Genomic DNA, 13709 nt, shown 5'->3' with positions numbered 1-13709 from the left:
ATCTTTAGGAGCCTACAGAACTTTCATGAAGACTTCACATTTTAAAATTACTTACAGTCAGAAGTAAACTAGAACTCTTAAGAATGTTTATGTATAGTTCAAGCTCCCCCTAAAATGTTTTTTTTTTTTTTTTTTTTTTTGAGACGGAGTCTCGCTCTGTCGCCAGGCTGGAGTGATTTTCCTGTCTCAGCCTCCTGAGTAGCTGGGCCTACAGGCACCCGCCACCATGCTCAGCTAATTTTTCTAATTTTAGTAGAGACGGAGTTTCACCAGGTTGGCCAGGCCGGTCTCTAACTCCTGACCTCAGGTGATCCACCCGCCTCGGCCTCCCAAAGTGCTGGGATTAAAGGCGTGAGGCACTGTGTCCGGCAGAACCCAGTAACTTTCAAGAGTATACTTCAGCCGGGCGCGGTGGCTCAAGCCTGTAATCCCAGCACTTTGGGAGGCCGAGACGGGCGGATCACGAGGTCAGGAGATCTAGACCATCCTGGCTAACACGGTGAAACCCCGTCTCTACTAAAAAATACAGAAAAAGTAGCTGGGCGAGGTGGCGGGCGCCTGTAGCCCCAGCTACTCGGGAGGCTGAGGCTGGAGAATGGCGTGAACCTGGGAGGTGGAGCTTGCAGTGAGCTGAGATACGGCCACTGCACTCCAGCCTGGGCGACAGAGCCAGACTCCCTCTTAAAAAAAAAAAAAAAAAAAGTGTATACTTCAGTAGAACCAAAGTGCCATATCAATTATAAGCAGTCTTAAGTACAATTTTAATAGCAAATATTACATATTTTAAATAAGCTTTATACTGTATCGATTTATTATGATTATTCATAGGCAAAATCTCATGAAAATAAACCCCATGGTGCTCTATATCATGTTACTGTGGAATTTTGTTAAGATAAATTGCATTTCGGTCTGGGCGCGGTGGCTCACGCCTGTAATCCCAGCACTTTGGGAGGCCAAGGCGGGCAGATCACCTGAGGTCAGGAGTTCGAGACCAGGCTGGCCAACAGGGTGAAATCCCACCTCTACTAAAAATACAAAAAAATTAGCTGGGCATGGTGGCAGACACCTGTAATCCCAACTACTCATGAGGCTGAGGCAGAAGAATTGCTTGAACCCAGGAGGTAGAGGTTGCAGTGAGCTGAGATCGTGCCATTGCACTCCAGCCTGGGCAACAAACGTGAAACTCCATCTCAAATAATAAATAATAAATTGCATTTCATAACTTCAAGACTTAGGAATGAAGCAAAACCACCTCTTCATAATCACTGCCCAAAAAAGTAAACGACTCAGGAGAGGGAAAGAAGGTATCAGACCCACTATTAGAATAACTCCTGGGTGGTACTGGTCCTCTTCATCTCAAATGCAAAACTATTTTCTTTTTTTTTTTTTTTCTTTTTTTTTTTTTTTTTTTTGAGACGGAGTCTCGCTCTGTCCCCCAGGCTGGAGTGCAGTGGCCGGATCTCAGCTCACTGCAAGCTCTGCCTCCCGGGTTCACGCCATTCTCCAGCCTCAGCCTCCCGAGTAGCTGGGACTACAGGCGCCTGCCACCTCACCCGGCTAGTTTTTTTTGTATTTTTTAGTAGAGATGGGGTTTCACCGGGTTAGCCAGGATGGTCTCGATCTCCTGACCTCGTGATCCGCCCGTCTCCGCCTCCCAAAGTGCTGGGATTACAGGCTTGAGCCACCACACCCGGCCGCAAAACTATTTTCATGATAGGTGAATGTTACATGGAAAGAATACATTTGTTGTACAGATTTATTCATTAAAAAAACACTGTTGCCAATATTATAGACTAGGCTTATTAATTAAGAAAAAGAAGTAAAGTCCAATCTTTCATTCTACCCTTACATAAAAGGTCTGGCTCTTTTGTGTCCCACTGGAGTTGTGGATACTTATGAGATAACAGAAATACTAACTTCCTAACACTAAGTGCCCCTCACCTCCGAATTAGAAGAGCATATCTACCAGTTACATCTGAGCACAAAACAGTATGCCAGTTAGAGGTGTTTGCAGGCAAAATAAAACGGAAACAGAAAATAAGGGGGAGAAAATACCACAGCCAGAAAAGCCAGCAGGAAGTGAGAAATGGCGGTGATGCTGCCTGAAAAGCAATGTATTCTCTATTAGTAGCTACACTTATTACTTCTAGACCATAATGTAACATACACAAATCATCAAAACAATGGGCAAACACAAACACTTGTTTAGCATTTTCTTTAGGGTTCACAAAATAACTCCCAAAGTTGAATCGAAAAAAACTTAAAAGCAATTTAGCATAAAAACAAGAGTGCAAATTGTTATAATGCCCATTATGAACTAAAAGCAAGTAACTTCATTTAAGTGCATTTTCTAATACAGAATTTAAAAAGTAACTTCAGAATTGCTTTGAAATTAAATCATCGCTTGAATTCATCTTAACAATTATGTCAGCATTTGACTATTTTACATATACAATGGATTTTTTGCACAACTAGGAATTTTCTAATATGTGAAAAACATCACAATTTGCTATTTTTCACTAAATACTATTTAGCTTCTCAAAACGTGTTCCACAAGAAATCTTATCACATTTTCCCTTAATACTTATACCAGATGAACTTCAAAACACAAATGAAGACAATTTGGAAGAGTAAATGTCAGTGTGAGATGTCATTTAAAAAATATAACCTTAAATGCAAGACAAGGAAGAATAATATTTGGCCAGCAAAAGGTATTTGATGGACATGTTCAGGTTAATTTCAATTATTGAAGTTGGATAAAGACTCGGGCACCATATATTGCTCTGGTTTGTGCATTTTCCAAGGTTTCGGAAAATATATCAAGCAGTTTGAAAAGTAAACTAATGAGGCTGTAATTCCTGACTCAAATGTAAGGCTAATATGATTATAGAAACATTTTTTTCCCCAACTAATACTATTTCTCCTGTTATTAAAAACCATTTTAAAGCCTGCATAGAAAGAAGAATGACAACTGGCAAGGCAGTGCCATTATTTTCATATAGGGAGACCAGTTCATTATAACTTTTTTTAGACGGGTTCTCCCTCTGTCGCCCAGGCTGGAGTGCAGTGGCGCCATCTTGGCTCACTGCAACCTCCACTTCCCAGGTTCAAGCGATTTTCCTGCCTCCAACTCCCGACTAGCTGGGACTACAGGCACGCAGCAACACACCAAGCTACTTTTTGTATTTTTTTTTTTTAAGTAGAGACAGGTTTCACCATTTTAGCCAGGCTGATTTTGAACCGTTGATCTCAAGTGATCTGCCCGCCTTGGCCTGCCAAAGTGCTGGGATTACAGGTGTGCGCCACCGCGCCCGGCCTTCATTATAATTTTTTTCAGTGACAATGCAACTCCCAATGGATTTCTACTTTAGCATTAAGAAATATGACTCTTGGTGGTAAATTCTATTCAGGTTAATAAGCTAACGGTGAAGCAGCTTGGAAGCATTTGTTGCTTAAGATTGTTTATTCCTTCACAATGTTATTTTAAAATTTAAGATAATTTTTTCAATATAAAAGGGACATATATTTAAAATTCGAGATGGAGTCTTGCTGTTGCCCAGGCTGCTGTGCAGTGGCTGGATCACAGCTCACTGCAGCCTTGAACTCCTGAACTCAAGCAATCCTCCTGCCTCAGTTTCCCAAGTAGCTGGGACTATAGGCATGTGACACCATGCTAGAGTACTTAAAATCTGTGTGTGTGTAGAAACCAGGTCTTGCTGTATTGCCCAGGCGGGTCTCAAACTCCTGGCCTCAAGCAATCCTCCTGCTTTAGCCTCTGGGATTATAGGCACAAGCTACCACAACATTCAGCTAAGCGGTCTTTTCTTTTCTTTTCTTTTTTGAGACGGAGTTTCGCTTTTGTTGCCCAGGCTGGAGTGCAATGGCACGATCTCATCTCACTGCAGCTTCCATCACCTGGGTTCAAGCAATTCTTCTGCCTCAGCCTCCCGAGTAGCTGGGATTACAGGCATGCACCACCATGCCTGGCTCATTTTGTATTTTTAGTAGAGACAGGGTTTCTCCATGTTGGTCAGGCTGGTCTCAAACTCCCGAGCTCAGGTATCTGCCTGCCTCAGCCTCCCAAACTGCTGGGATTACAGACATGAGCCACCATGCCCACCCTTAACAAAAAACTTTAATCACTGCAGAATAATGGATTCGTATTTAGAACTGCATACTTCAGTGAACCAGTATTTTCCAAATGACCAATTCATGATGTGACAAAATCATGCATAGCCAGAAGGTCCATTCAAAATGCAAGACAGACCCAGTGGATTTTAACATAACAAACTAAGAAAAGTCCTCTAATAAACTTTCCGATTTCACATTGCAACCAACCTTCAAGAAACTATCGGTTGTCAAGTTTTGATATCTACAATTATCTGAAGTTACTAAAATACTCCTGTTTTCCAACTACCTATCTGTGTGAGGCCAGGTTTCTTCACATGCTTCAACCATCGGGCCGCACCACGCTGTAGCAGATTGAACACAGAAGCACAAACAAAAATTCAGCCCAATATTAAAGGGCTCACAAAAATGAAAACTGGTCTTTCTTTTTACACTGCATTTTTGTATCTTAACTTATAAGACAATTATTTTTCATAAAATAGTTTATGCTAACATGTAATCATTTTATTTAACAAATTAAAACAGTATGTATAATTTCTCAGTTTTAATTTCTAATATAGTAAATATCAATAGTACCCACAAAAGCAAAAGTTCGTTGGAATATACAATTTGTAAGAGTATAAATGGGTCCTGAGACCAAAATACTTGAGAATAGCCAGGCTAGGAAATTCAGATGAGTAAACACTGAACATCGGTTTTTCTTTTACTAACTCATACATTATTTCTATTTCAAGCACCAGTAACCCCCAATGAAAAAGGTTGTTTTTTTTTTTTTTTTTTTTTTTTTTTTGAGACGGAGTCTCGCCCTGTCCCCAGGCTGGAGTGCAGTGATGCGATCGTGGCTCACTGCAACCTCTGCCTCCTGGGTTCAAGCAATTCTCCTGCTTCAGCCTCCCGAGTAGCTGGGATTACAGGCACGCACCACCACGCCCAGCTAATTTTTGTATTTTTAGTGGACACGGGGTTTCACCATGTTGGCCAGGATGGTCTCGATCTCTTGACCTTGTGATCCACCCACCTTGGCCTCCCAAAGTGCTACGATTACAGGCGAGAGCCAATGCACCCGGCCAAAGGCAAGTTTTTCAAAAAGGAGTATAAATATTTCTGGAGTAGAGAAGGGGTTAATTAAGATTGTCCTGTACAGTTTGGATAATTCCTATTTGGAATTAAATTTTCACAAGTATGCCAACCACATAAGAAGTTTAAAATAACATTAAAAACTGAATCATACCAAATAGTAATATGTCACACCGTTTTTATCAATTCTTTATTTAGGTAACAAGTTGGTTATGTTCACTGCATTGTATGAAACATCACAATATCATACTGGAAAGTACTATCAGTACAGGGTTGGATCAGAGTGGACAGTTTGAACAATAAACCATTTTGCATTCTTCATTCCCTATCTTTTAACAACCCCCCAAACCCAGTAAAGGGACAAACAGCTTTTCACATCATCATGTAAAGCACTTTAACTTACAAGGCTAAAATCTAAAGAATAAATAAAATATATTGTGGCAATAATTCCTTTTAAGCCAAAAATCAGGTGCACAATAAATCAAATGATCAGGAAAGCTGTCTGTATTAACATGTGGCTCTCCAGAAACAGCTTCAGGAAAATGTTACAGAAAATACCATGAATTTCATTTCACAGAGGACCAGATGATGACTCATTTTAACTATACACAAGGGCAATTACATCCTGCTGAAACACAATTTAAACATATAGGAAAATGTTTACAAAGCATCCACAACATGTAAACCATGTACAAATGGATACATTCATTACTTCTCCTAACCCAGTAACTTCTTTCAGATAAATACTTTACTCTTCATGTTCAGCATTGAATTTAATACATGCAAAACTCAGAAGAATTCAAGGTTACTGTAAAAATAGAATTAAACTAATAAATCTTCAAGTACCTTATGTGACAGCCACTCTGTACCGTGCCCAATGTTATAAAATGAAAGGTTACTGAACCCATGAAAATATCTCTGTAATATTTCCTTAGATCTAAAATAGATAATTTTAAATGTATTTATAGTAATTTCAATGTAATATTCTGAGCTTTTAAAATAACATAAATGATTAAAAATACCAAATTACACAAAACTCGTATCTTAAAAGCTGAAAAAATTAAAACTATAGAAACCCACATGTAAAACAAAAATCACAATTTACATTATAAAGACAAATCTCATCTTTAAAAAATTTCCAACAGTGAAATGTCAAAGCAAATTATAAATAGCCATAAATTAATCCATTTGGTTTCAAAAGATTTTCTAGGGAGAGTTGAAGGATGCAGTAGATACATGCATAAAATTTGTAAGGGTTTTTAATATTATTCCCAAATACACTTTATCTTGAAGCAAGGCAACATTACAATTTGGGCATTATTGGAGAACCCAGTTTGGTAATACAGGTAAAATTGGAAAAAAATTAAATAACAATCAATAATAAATACATATCCTATAGAAATTGCTCAAATGAAATTCCAAGCCACAGAGCTGCAAAAGGCTTCCAACTTGGTGAACTGAAAAAAGGAACATATCATACAATTCTTTACTCTTACATGCTTACATGTTGTGTGTTTTGTTTAAAGAAAAAAACATAATGTATTTTCAGAGTATAGCTAACTATATTTCCCATGCACCTCAGGCACATTGTTGATTTGTGGTGAAATAACTCCACTGGTTTCTAGGGCCAAAAGTTCAATACAGATGTAATGAGTATGCCTGAGGTTGGCAAAAAATACTGTAGTACAGGCAATGCTACAAGTGGCAACTGTCAGAAAACACAAATATGAACAAATGATGGGAAATGCTAATGATTTTCTGCTCATATCACAAAACGTTGGGAATCCGCAAGAATATTTTCCCCTTGTATTGAAGAAAATTGTGATTAAAAGTTTTTTCCCCCAATTTTCAGAATCAAAAGCATTTTAGAAGGTTTTTAAGGCTACCATGGGTCTTCTAGATCTCCAGCACCCTACAGGAAGAGAAAAGGAAGAATATTATTATTTACCTATACCACTTCCAGACTGGATTGAATTTCAAAAGAAAACAAAATTGATGAACAAGTTACCTTCCTTTCTTTGTCTGAAAAGGGTACTTTTACAGAGAGATGTTGTGTATTGTATATTGTGTGTGTACACGTGTATCTAATATAGATAGATAACTGGGTTGGGTTATTTTCCTCCCCTCTCCATCAAAAGCCTTCCTTTCTCAAAGCACTTAAAAATATTCTGGCATTGGAAAAATACATCAAAACATCAGCTATAACATCCAAAGATTCCAAAGTTTCAATTTATGGTAACTTAAAGCAACTTCAGACACATGATATAAATATAAACGTAAAGAAGAAAAGTTAATGTTCTACAGTCATAAAAAATTTTTTAAAAATATTTCCCCCATGTGACTAATCTATAATTTAAAAATCCCTTTAAACAAAAACTCTCATCTGCCACTATTTTAAAAACAGCCCATAATTATTCCATTTATTAATAACTAATAAAAATTTGTAACAAAATGGACAATTCTGCAATCTTTAAAATGCTCACTGTGGCAATTTTCTCACATGTCTATGTGTGCCCATAATCTCCAAAGATTAATATTTTGTACCACAAAAGATGGATAAGAAAAATAATAGATTTAAGTATGTAACACATATATTTTAACATTAAACTTCTTTCCTTTTTATTAATGAAAAAAGGTAAGCCAAAAGTGTTCTAAATGTTATATAAATACAAATGAATTTCTAATGGGTATTCTTCCAATATACCAAACTTGGTTGTTTTTAAAAAATTAATTCAAAAATAAGTACAACATGCATAGATTATTCCACATCACATGCTTTATTTGGACTTAAACACTTATAATTTCATTCTAAACACTTGGTTGACATACATTTTGATGTGTGTAGTTAGGCTATACAGAATATACAAACCAAAGCTGTATGAATAATACATAGGTTTTTCAAAAGTTATGTTTCATAAAGAATACAGAGAAAGGAAAAATAGCCACACATCCAGTATCTCACAACTTCTAAAAATAAAACTACAGAGATGTAAAATATAAACAAATCAAACAACACACAAATTATTATCCTTGAAAGAAAAATTACAGGCCAGCATCAGCCATTCTTTGAAGAACTAAAATTATTAAAGAAAACATAAATTTATTACAAAGCTAACTATGAGTGTACTAATAGGTAAAATAATATGAAGCAGTATAATTCTACATTAACAAGTTTTTCCATAATATAGTGTAATCTCTCTAATCAAAATTTCTAATCCTATCTAGTATTAACTACTGACTGTAATTCATAATTGGTATCCTAATTTCTGGCATACAATGTGAAATGACATATAATTTCATTAATATAAATAGTCAATTTTACACTATCTCATAAAGGTGTATGCAAAGGCCTTTTTAAAAAACAAGGCTATCTGAATATAATAAAACTAATTTTCCAAGATTCAAATAACAAAACGGTTATATAAATGCATACATTACACTTCCTAAGTTAAAAACCATCAAAGATCACAAAAATATTACCAAAAAGAAAAGTCATATTTTTTCACCACTCATCTTTGTCCCTGCATCTTCATTAGAGCTGTCTAATTCAGCAAGACCACTTTCTGATTCAGTATGGCTTTCCTGCATTGTCACTGGGTTTCCAGCATCACTGTTCGAAGAAGTAGCTGTGGCAGCTGGTTCAGCAGGGCTTTCTTCTCCCTCTACTTTAGCTAGCCTGTAACTAGTCAGCATCTCCTCCAGAAGTTGTCGGTAGTTTCCCCTATGATTAATTCTCATTTGCCTGAGAGCTTCCACCAATTTTCCCTGTGATCCACTTTCCTCTGCTTCCTCGGAGGCCTTTTTTTAAGATTCAAGACCCCAGTGTCAGTAGACAAACTAGGATATCACATGTATTTCACAACACATTACAGCAAAATACTAATTTCTCTACTGAAAAGTAATATAGTCTAAGCATGAGAACATTTTATTAAATATCGATTCTTACCTGTATCAATAAAAACTTCCAATTATAATATCTCAAGTCATTTTAAGCAAATTACCATTAACTATTTTATGTCTTATTTCACAGTCATTTAAAATTTAATCTGAAATTTACTCAGCTTTTATAATTCAACAGCAGCACAAGCATTTCCTAAAACTGACTTACTTAAAAAAAAAACAATAATTGGCTATACGATTTAGTACAAAAGAAAATTAATGTTTAAAGCAGTAGGAAAAGGACAGAAAAGCAAGCCATCAGAACAATTTCTTCATCATTTCTGCTAAATGATAAGTAGGAAATACAAAACATAAAACTATATAGATTTAAACAGATCTTTGAAAGACTTTAGAGTTTTCACGGATAAAAATTGTATTTACTTTTTGCCCTTATTTTGATAAAAACATCTCTAGATAAAAATAAATTAAGTATTTTAAGTATGAATAATAAACTACTCAATCCTTTCATATTTTAGTAAATGTTGGAAAATCTACAGGTTTCTACAATAGTAATTACTTTAATACTGTACAGAACAAGCTCTAATCATCCAAGCTGATCACAGTTAAGCTGACAGACTAAAATCAAGATACCCTTACATTATGTGCCTCTTGATATGATGCATTATACAGTCATGTCCTGTATTCGTGCCAAAAAATGTTTAGAATGAATCTAATAATGCTAATTCCCAGTTTACAGGGAAAAAGTGAATAGAGGATCAAGTTATAGCACACCATGAGAAAACAATCATATGAATTCAGAATGCAGAACGTACTATAAAAAACTGGCTCAGGCTCTTCAAAGTCAGTGTCAAGGGGAAAAAAACAGGTGAGGGGCTTGACTGATTAAAAACTTGTTTAATGTGCTTGACTGATAAACTTGATTAGACTGGGAGTCAAAATAACAATTACAATAGTCATTCTGGGGACAACTAGGGAAATTTAAACTTGATATTCGATATTATAAAATTTATTATTTTATACACCTACAATGTACCCACAAAAATTACAAATAAATTTTAAAAAATTAATTTTCTTAGGTATAATAATGGTATTATGGTTATATAGAAAAACGTCTTCATTCTTTTTTTATGAGATGGATTTTCACTCTTGTTGCCCAGGCTGGAGGGCAATGGCGTGATCTCGGCTCACCACAACCTCCACCTTGCAGATTTAAGTGATTCTCCTGCCTCAGCCTCCTGAGTAGCTGGGATTACAGGCATGTGCCACCACGCCCAGCTAATTTTGTATTTTTAGTAGAGATGGGGTTTCTCCATGTTGGTCAGGCTGGTCTCGAACTCCCGACCTCAGGTGATCTGCCTGCCTTGGCCTCCCAAAGTGGTGGGATTACAGGTGTGAGCTACCGCGCCTGGTTGAAACATGTCTTCATTCTTAAGAGCTGCATGCTTAAATGTTTACAGGTAAAATATGATGTCTGCAATTTGCTCTCAAAGGGTTCAGTCAAAAAAAGAAAAAAAACAGTAGATACAGAAAAAAAAACAAAGCAACTATGGCAAAATGTTAAGTTGTTGAATCTAGATAGACAATGTACAGCTGTTCCAACATATCATATCCCCTTTTTGAATACATTTGGAAGTTTTCATCTTAAAATAAAATATAAAATAGGTTACTGATGCAGTTGATCTGACACAAACTCTTAACCTTCTTTAGAGACACTATACTACACTTTTGGAACAAAGATAACACTAATAAAGCCATATAATAAATGGCAATGTTTTATTAGAAAAATGAGAGCAGATGAATGTTATTTTTTAAAAAGTTGTCCCCATTGGCCAGGAGCAGTGACTCATGTCCACAATTTCACCACTTTGGGAGACAGGGGTAGGAGGATTGCTTGAGGTCAGGAGTTCTAGGCCAGCCTGGGCAACACAGTGAGACCCTATCTCTACAAAAAATGTTTAAAAGGAGCATGCCCATAGTCCCAGCTACTCTGGGAACTGAGGTGAGAGGTTGAGCTAAGTCGAGGAGGTTGAAGCTTCAGTGACCCATGATCGTGCCACTGAACTCCAGTCTGGATGACAGAGTGAGACCCTCTTAAAAAAGAACAAAAAAACAAATGAGTGCTTGTTAGGCTGAGGTGGGTGGATCATGACGTCAGGAGTTCAAGACTAGCCTGGCCAAGATTGGTGAAACCCTGCCTCTACTAAAAATACAAAAAATTAGCAGCACGCAGTGGCAGGTTCCTGTAATACCAACTACTCGGGAGGCTGAGGTAGGAGAATCGCTTGAATTCGGAGGGCGGAGGTTGCAGTGAGCCAAGATCACACCACTGTACTCCAGCCTGGGCGACAGAATGAGACTATCTCAACAACAACAACAACAAAAAAGTCCTTGTTTTCTTGCCTCAGACATGTGGTGGGGTGGGGAGAGGGGAACGGGGCGGGGAAGTGTCCTCATGGCAAAAAATGAGATGATACTGGGCCGGGCACGGTAGCTCATGCCTGTAATCACAGCACTTTGGGAGGCCGAGGTGGGTGGATCACCTGAGGTCAGGAGTTTGAGACCAGCCTCGCTAACATGGTGAAACCCCATCTCTACTAAAAATACGAAAATTAGCTAGGCATGGTGTGTGCACCCATAATCTCAGCCACTCGGGAGGGTGAGGCAGGAGAATTGCTTGAACTCGGGAGGTGGAGGAGGTTGCGGTGAACCAAGATCACACCCACTGCACTCCAGTCTAGGCATCTCCCAAAAAAAAAAGAGATGATACTGTGTATCGCCCATGTTTTTTGGGTACATATACGTCTGTGTATCTGTTCATGTTAGCATATGTAAAAATATCTGAAAAGAAAGGAAATACAGCAATACAATGATAATGGGCAGGGAGTTCAGATACTTTATTTTCTTTGAATTTTCCAATTTTGCACGACAAGCATATTAGCTGTCTTTTAATTTGCAAAATTTATTATGTGGACTTAAAACATGTTTCCCTAAATAAAGTTTCTCAGCCAGGGCTGGTGGCTCATGCCTGTAATCCCAGCACTTTGGGAGGCCAAGGTGAAAGGATCACTTGAGCCCAGGAGTTTGAGATTAGCCTGGGCAACATAGGGAGACCCCGTCTCTACAAAACAAAAATTTTAAAAATTAGGTGTGGCAACACACACCTCTGGTCCCAGCTACTTGGGAAGCTAAGGTGGGAGGATCACTTGAGCCCAGGAGGTTGAGATTACAGTGAGCCATGTTCATGCCTCTACACTCCAGCCTGGGCAATGGAGGAAGACTCTGTCATTCATTCATTCATTCATAAATAAATAAATACAAAGTTTCCCATTTCAATCTATTCAGGAAGCGTTGAGATGGAACAATGTGATAAGTATAATGATAAACCTGTCAGTCTTTAAGAGGAAATTTTCTACTTTATGGTATATCACAAAGACTTTTTAATGCAGGGCCTACAACCCTCTCCCCCAGAAAACCCCCAAACCAAAAAAAAAAGAAAAAAAAAAAAAGGATAAAAACCTACCATTTTATTTTTTTAAAATTACAGGACATTAAAACAAAATCTGCTTCAAAGACTTACACATAGAAGTGATTATCAACCCTTGTTCCACATTGGAATTACCTGTGGAGCTTTTAAAATTGCATACACGTCAAAGTTCTATTTCAAAATACACAGATTCAGTGGACTTGGGTTGTTCTTTTAAAGCCTGACAGGCAATTCGGATATAGAGCCAGGGTTGAAAATCACTGATATAGACTAAATGGCATAACTCTATTTGGAGGTGGACTTATTAATAAGGTTGGATGAAAGGTTATTCTATTTGTTGTATTTGGGTCAGTTTTGGCAAGTTCAACATACAAAGTACCTCTCACTTTCCAACTGACACTTGCATTATTAATCACCTGTATTTCTGTGAATTGCTATAGCAGTGATAGTTTGGGAAGGGAAGTTGCTTTTTAAAAGACATACTAGGTCGGGCATGGTGGTTGACCTGAGGTCTGTAATCCCAGCACTTTGGGAGGCTGAGGCGGGCAGACCACGAGGTCAGGAGATCGAGACCATCCTTGTTAAACACGGTGAAACCCTGTCTCTACTAAAAATCAAAAAATTAGCTGGACGTGGTGGCAGGCACCTGTCGTCCCAGCTACTTGGGAGGCTGAGGCAGGAGAACGGCGTGAACCCAGGAGGCGCGTAGCTTGCAGTGAGCTGAGATCGTGCCACTGCACTCCAGCCTGGGTGACAGAGTGAGACTCCAACTCAAAAAAAAAAGGCATACTAAAACTAAATCATGGCCAGGCACGGTGCCTCATACCTGTAATCCCAGTACTTTTGGAGGCCGAGGCAGGTGGATCACTTTAGTTCAGGAGTTCGAGACTAGCCTGATCAACATGGTGAAACCCGTCTCAACAAAAAATACAAAAATTAGCTAGGCATGGTGGTGCATGCCTGCAGTCCCAGCTACTTGGGAGGGTGAGGCAGGAGAATCGCTTGAACCTAGAAGGCAGAGGTTGCAGTGAGCCGAGATTGCACCACTGTACTTCAGCCTAGGTGACAGGGTGAGATTTGGTCCCAAAAAATGAAAAATAAAAAAATTAAAAGCAAAAGA

The 13709-nt window shown here is 38.0% G+C and overlaps 1 protein-coding gene across 2 annotated transcripts in view; it reads right to left on the bottom strand.

Annotated features, from left to right (window-relative positions):
- Window positions 1–5366: 5366 nt before the first annotated feature.
- Window positions 5367–13709, bottom strand: part of PPM1B (protein phosphatase, Mg2+/Mn2+ dependent 1B) — a 75840-nt gene continuing 67497 nt past the window's right edge. Inside the window, exon 6 of one of the 2 annotated variants that reach the window (XM_007970782.3) lies at window positions 5367–7117. In XM_007970782.3, coding sequence (XP_007968973.1) covers window positions 7088–7117 — 30 coding nt within the window. In that variant the 3' untranslated portion in view covers window positions 5367–7087. Of the gene's footprint in view, window positions 7118–7959; window positions 9004–13709 lie in introns of those variants that run through there. The other variant, XM_007970779.3, reaches the window with a different exon arrangement.

This window comes from Chlorocebus sabaeus, chromosome 14 (assembly GCF_047675955.1).
Source record: "Chlorocebus sabaeus isolate Y175 chromosome 14, mChlSab1.0.hap1, whole genome shotgun sequence".
Lineage (NCBI taxonomy): Eukaryota > Metazoa > Chordata > Mammalia > Primates > Cercopithecidae > Chlorocebus > Chlorocebus sabaeus.
Note: the sequence above shows the minus strand (reverse complement) of the source record. Positions and strands in the feature narration are given on the sequence as shown.